This window comes from Phaseolus vulgaris, chromosome 2 (assembly GCF_051622355.1).
Source record: "Phaseolus vulgaris cultivar YP4 chromosome 2, ASM5162235v1, whole genome shotgun sequence".
In the NCBI taxonomy this organism is placed as follows: Eukaryota; Viridiplantae; Streptophyta; class Magnoliopsida; order Fabales; family Fabaceae; genus Phaseolus; species Phaseolus vulgaris.
The window spans coordinates 15,868,344-15,874,740 of NC_143499.1; the positions used below are offsets into that span (position 1 = coordinate 15,868,344).

General features: G+C 35.2%; 1 protein-coding gene across 1 annotated transcript; it reads left to right on the plus strand.

Moving 5' to 3' along the window:
• The first annotated feature begins 1,527 nt into the window (after positions 1-1,527).
• LOC137809082 (uncharacterized) lies at positions 1,528-2,595 on the plus strand. Its single transcript, XM_068610225.1, has 2 exons — positions 1,528-1,748; positions 2,142-2,595. Exons 1-2 carry the CDS (start codon positions 1,528-1,530, stop codon positions 2,593-2,595), a joined length of 675 nt encoding a protein of 224 aa, XP_068466326.1.
• Positions 2,596-6,397: the final 3,802 nt, after the last annotated feature.

A 6,397-nucleotide genomic window follows, 5' to 3' on the forward strand; every position in this document is an offset into this window, starting at 1 on the left:
TCTTTAAGTGATAAGGTCGCTATGTGGGATGCTTTGTCAATCATTAGAAGTTCTCATCAAAATGAGGTGTGGTGTTGCTGTAGAGATTTTAATGCTGTCAGGTGTGTAGAAGAAAGGAAAGGTGTTAGAGGATATTCTAGGTAGAAGAAAGAGATTAGAGATTTCAACGAGTTCAGTGATAAGAATTTGATGATGGATCTACCTATCGTAGGTAAAAATTTCACATGGTACAAATCAGATGAGTTTGCTAAAAGTAGATTAGATAGAATCCTGGTATCCGAGGAGTGGCTCCAAGTGTAGCCTATGAGCAAGCAATATGTACAGTCGAGGGAGGTCTCAGACCACTGTGCTATAGTAGCCAAATCATGGGTCAAAGATTGGGCTCCTAAACCTTTTAAAACAATAGATGCTTGGCACTTGGAACCTGGTTTCAAGGAATTGGTGAAGGGTAAGTGGAACACATATGAGGTGCAGAGCAATAGCATTTCCAAATTCAAAGATAAATTGAAGCTACTGAAGGGTGACCTTAAAGAGTGTAATAAAAGTGTTTTTGGGAATCTTGAGGAGAACAAGAGAATGATTATGAAGGAGATTGAGAAGCTAGACGTCAAGGATGCTAACTGTGATCTTCTGGAGGGTGAAAACTTAAGGAGATTGGAGTTACTCAGTTAACAAAAGCTGTTAGATAAAAAGTTGGAATCTTTATATAGGCAGAAAGCTAGATCAATCTGGTTTAAGCATGGAGATTCTAACTCCAAATTTTATCACTCTCTAATTAGGTGGAGAAGACCCAGGAATGAAGTTAAAGGTGTCGAATTAGACAACCAGTGGTGTGATGAACCAGAAACTGTGCACATGGAAGCAAAGTGAGTGTTTGAGCAAAGGTTCATGGCCACTCCTGACCTTAGTGTTAGGCTTGGTTCCGTGGACTTCATGTCTCTCCCTGAGGCGGTTAGCTTGAGAATGGTAGATGGTTTTTCTGAGAAGGAAGTAAAGGTTGTGGTGTGGCTGTGTGAGGGATCTAAGAGCCCGGGTCCAGATGACTTTAACTTCAATTTAATTAAGAGCAATTGAGAGACCTTAAAGAAGGATATTATGGAAGCTGTGTACGTGTTTCAAGAATCTGGGATCTTTCCAAAGGGATGCAATGCGTTGTTCATTTCTCTTGTTCCTAAAGTGAAAGACCCTTTTATGATTGATCAGTTCAGACCAATTTCTCTAGTGGGAGCCCTATATAAGATCATAACTAAGGTGATGTCGTGTCGTATCAAGGATGTCATGCCTTTGGTTATTGATGAGGTTCAGTCAGCTTTCTTGAAAGATAGGGGAATGTTAGAAAGTGTTATGATGGCCAATGAGGTGATCGAGGAGGTACAGAGAAGTCAGAGGAGTGGTGTGTGTTTAAAGGTAGAATTTGAAAAGGCATACAACTCGGTTAGGTGGAGCTTTATGTTTGATATGTTACATAGGATGGGGTTCCACAGTAAATGGGTAAAGTGAGTGAAAGGTTGTTTGGAGTCGGCAACTATGTCTGTCTTGGTTAATGGTAGTCCGATGGAGGAGTTCAGGCCTTCAAGGGGGTTGAGGCAAGACGATCCTTTGGCTCCATTTCTCTTCCTTATTCTAGCAGAAGGTCTGGTTGGTCTTGTACGCAAAGCTTTAAAGGAGAACCTGTTACGAGGTGTCAAGGTGGGGAGAGCTGAGATAGAATGTTGTATGTTGCAATATGCTGATGACACCCTGTTCATGTGTGAAGATTCAAACTCCAATATTTTTACAATTAAGGCGATTCTCGGGGTTTTTGAGTTGGCTTCTGGTCTTAAAGTTAAATTTTAAAAATAAAAGCTGGCAGGTATAAAGGTTGACATGAATTCTCTTGAGACCTATGCAAGAACTCTTAACTGCGGCGTCATGCAGATCCCCTTTAAATATTTGGGGTTACAAGTAGGTGGTAATCCAAGAAGGGTGCAGTTTTAGGAACCAATCGTGAAGAAAGTTAAAGCTAGACTCAGTGCTTGCAAGGGGAAATGCTTGTCGCTAGTAGGTAGAGTATGTTTGATTAAATCGGTTTTAACCTCCATACCCCTGTTCTATCTATCTTTCTATAAAGCTCTGACATCAGTTTGTAACAAAATCTCTAGCATCCAGAGGAGTTTCCTTTGGGCTTGGGGCAATGATCACAAACATATATCTTGGGTCCGTTGGGAAAATGTATGTAAAACAAAGGAGGAAGGGGGTTTGGGGGTCAAGGATATTAGAATGTTTAATCATGCCTTGCTAGCAAAATGGAAGTGGAGGCCGATGAGTGAGGAAAAAGGGAAGTGGAAAGAGATTTTGGTATCCAAGTACTATACTGGTGCAGTAAGAAATCAAAACTCTGGTAACCGTCATTCCTGGTGGTGGAGAGATCTATCTAAGGCATGTGATGAGGGAGAAGGTGAGGGATGGTTCCATAAATTTGTTGCTTGGAAAGTTGATCCGGGGATAAAGTCAGGTTTTGAGACAATGCCTGGATGGACAATAATAAGCTTAAATCCTTGTTTCCCAAGTTGTATACCATTTCCATGGATCAAGGAAAGATGGTGGGTGAGGTAGGTTCCTTGGAGGCTCTAGGGTGGACATGGAGGTTAAGGTGGAGAACGCCTAGATTCGATTGGGAAGCTCTATGGAGGCATAACTAATTAATCTCATTACAAGGAAGATCCTGAGTAAGGAAACTGAGGATACTATTGTATGGAGTGCGAATCCCAACGGTGTTTTCTCTGTGAAATCTGCATATATGACCTTGTGTATCCAATCTAATGGTATATTGCACGATATTTTTTTCTCTCTTATGGCAAGCTAAAGCGATGCCCAAAGCTTTATTTACCGCATGGAGGATTTTACTTGGGAGGCTTCCAACTTATGATGACCTCATTTGGAGAGGTATGGTCGCCAACTCCTCTCTTTATGCGCTCTGTAAAGTAGCAGAAGAATCATCTCAATATCTTTTTCTGTCTTGTCTCTATGCACAACGTGTATGGTCTCTCTGTCTCAAATATATATGTATATTGTCTGTAAAGCACAAGGACCTTATAAAACAGTTCAAGAGCTTTCACTTAGCTCATTTTACAATAAAAAAAAATCAGTTTTGGAAGGGTTTTTGGGTTGTTGTTTTCTGGAGTATATGGGATCAGAGAAACTTGGCTGTTTTTAAACAAGGGATAGCTGATGCTGAAGAAATCTTTCATTCAGCCCAACTATCAGCGTGGTTAAGTTTGAAGCATGGGGCTTCTTCTTTTAGTTGTTCTTTCTATCACATATGGGATTCTCAATCCCGGCCTTTGCCTGCAAAGTTGCTGATACGGAGGATGTTGTAGAGCATCTTTATCTTCATGTTATGTAGAAGGTAGTTGTGTTAGATAGGAGCTGGATGCTGGGTGGTTGCTTTAGTGTCTATAAGCTAAATTCAAAGACGGTTTTTGCCTTTCCTTGACAACCACACTTCAATTATAATACTGAATATTTTAAAATGTATTAATTACTAATTATATATATATATATATATATTTTATTTTATTATGTAGTTTAACGAACACTCACATATTCCCCGTATTAATGACTACTTTTATAGGGAGAATTTGTACAATAAAGGATAATCATTTGGTATATTAATTAGGTTTAATTTCAAGTTAACCAATTGTTAAAGGTAATAATTATATGCACGTCTTAAATAGAGTAAAATGTTCAACTTAGTGGATTGATTTTATTTTGAAAAATAATATTTGATAAAAAAAGTCATATTTTGTGAGATATTAGTGTTTAATTATCATTTTGAAATATGTTATGATCTTGTAAAAATATTGTAAAAACTTTAAAATACTAAGAACTCAAATTATTGTACCAACTTTTTTGGTTTTGTTAATTCTTGATTTTACTTGTAATGGGAGATGATTTTTGAATTTTTGGTTAGATAAAAAAAAAGGAATAAAATAAAAGCAAGTTTTTGAGATGCAATTAATTAAGTGAAAAACAAAGCAAACCAGTTTTTTTAAAGTTCTCTTTCTTCTTTTATATATTTATGTTTTCTTGAACTAAACAATAGAAATTAAAAAATTATTCTTATTTCCATTATTTCGATAAGGGTAAATAGTGTGACTGGCTTTATGAGGTTTAGGGTTTGAAGTGAAGACATTTCATTCTCATTGATGAGCATTAGTACATCAATCCAACTAAACTTGATGATAAGAATTATTTGTCCCTAATTTTGAAAGCCATTTCCAACCTTTGAAGAGCCATTAACTCCTGCTGCCGACTGCAGCTTCATAAAAGAAAACATTTCACCATTAAAGGACCTTTGCATTACCTTAATTTTCTATGGGTAACTTTAATGGCCGGCAATGTGAGGTTGTAAATATTATAATTTATGGCATATGAAGTTGTTCATTCTAATGTATGTTATGCGACTTGATTAATATGCATATTATTATTGTGATAAAACTATAACTTTTATTGAAATATGAAACAAATAATACTTACAATAATGTAGATAAATTTTATCCATTACAATTAGCAGTATTAAATGTGTCTTGAACTTTTTTTTCCAAAATCATATACCCCTAATATTAATAAAAAAAATAGTTTTAATTCTCTTAATCTCTTTATCAATATATTTTAATGTTTTCTTTTTTGTTCACTACTTATGTGAATAGTTAAAGTAACTTTTCACAGAATATATGGCAAAGTTAAATAGTCTAAAAATATTAATGCATTTTACTTCAAACACTACACGAAAACAACCATTTTGCGTGGGTCAAAAACGAACGCAAAAGTTAAAAAGTGGACGCTTATGCGTCGGATTATCGTCCGTTCCAGATCCGACAAAAAAGCTTGGAAGCAAAAGGAAAGTAGCGTGGGTTAGAAAGGTGGACGCATCTTGCGTGGGCCAAGCCCACGCAAAACGGACGCAAAATCTAGATGGACACATATGCGACGACTTATGCGTGGGCCAAACCGACGCATAATTTAAATTTCGCTTATGTGTCGGCTAGGCCCACGCAAAAGCCGACGCATATTTAAAAAAAAAGCTAGCGTGGGCCATGACCGACGCATAAAGGGAAGAAAAAAAAATAATTTAATTTTTTTTCTAGCCAATTTACCTATAAATAGCCAGGATACCCCTGTAAAGAATAAATACCAACCAAATCACATTCAGACAAATTATTATCATTCACAATACATCCACAAACACATCCAAATCCACAAACACATCCAAAGTACAAAAGTAATACAAATAGTTAAACAAAATCTTTGATCAATTCAAATATTCAAAATGATATGAATACTTAAAAAAAATATTACAATTAAAATTGTAGTTTACAAATTTAACTAAAAGTACCAAAATGAATCCCACAATGATGTGGTAAACCTGTAAAAAAATATAAATAATATAAATAAATAAATGAAATAATTAAAATACTTAATATATAATAAAAATGTCAAATAGTTAAACTTACAATATAGGATACACTTTAAGGAACAAGTTGATTATCCTGCTCTAGATCATACTCATGATCGAATTGTGTTGTCCTATTGGATGCAGTTTTGTCACGTTCCATTGACATAAATTAATCTTTTATAACCTTCAGCTTATCCTCCAAGTGTGCATACTTCTGACTCCACATACTAAGTTCAGCACGAAGCATTTCATTTTCAACCACATGCCCAGATTGTGAAGTGCTGGAAGCAGAGGCTTGAGTGAGAGAAGAAACTCTTTTGCGTAAGTTAGCAGCCAAGTCTGCCGTACCATACACCTGACCTCTACTCTTTCCTCCGGCAGCTTCCTTCCATGTTTAAAGCTTAGTTGCAGGATCAAGTTGGTGGACATCAGTGTTAGAGTCCTGAGAACTATTTGCTTGAAGGGCCTTCAAGTGCTCATGATAGTTTTCCTACGCAGATCATTACGAAATGAAAATGTTAGAAAATTAAAATTTAAATATAAAAAAAGTTAAAAGAATAACTTACATAAGTTTCTCGAGCACGATTATCAACCCATTCACCCTTCTTATTTGTGTGGGTGGCCATAAAATTAATTTAAATTGTAAAAAAAACTTTATTTAATTTATACAAAAATATTTAATTTAATTTATACAATAAAAATTTACTTTAATTTATATAAAATAATTTAATTTAATTTCTACAACATAAAATTGATTTAAATTGTAAAAAAAAAACTTTGTTTAATTTATACAACAATAAACAAATTTAATTTATACAAAAACTAAATTAAGTATAATTTCTATGTGACATAACATCTACTACCACAAATATCAATGAACCCTATTATTAAAATTGCTCATGATACCCTCATCATCCCTTCTAACTTATAATCCAAAATCTAATAATCAACTATATTCCA

Bases quoted from the DNA above. Each gene is read 5' to 3' on its own strand.
- LOC137809082 (XM_068610225.1), top strand. From the start codon at position 1,528: ATGTCTGTCTTGGTTAATGGTAGTCCGATGGAGGAGTTCAGGCCTTCA. The intron at 1,749-2,141 runs GTGTGAAGATTC...CAAAATCTCTAG, and splicing joins GCTGATGACACCCTGTTCAT to CATCCAGAGGAGTTTCCTTT.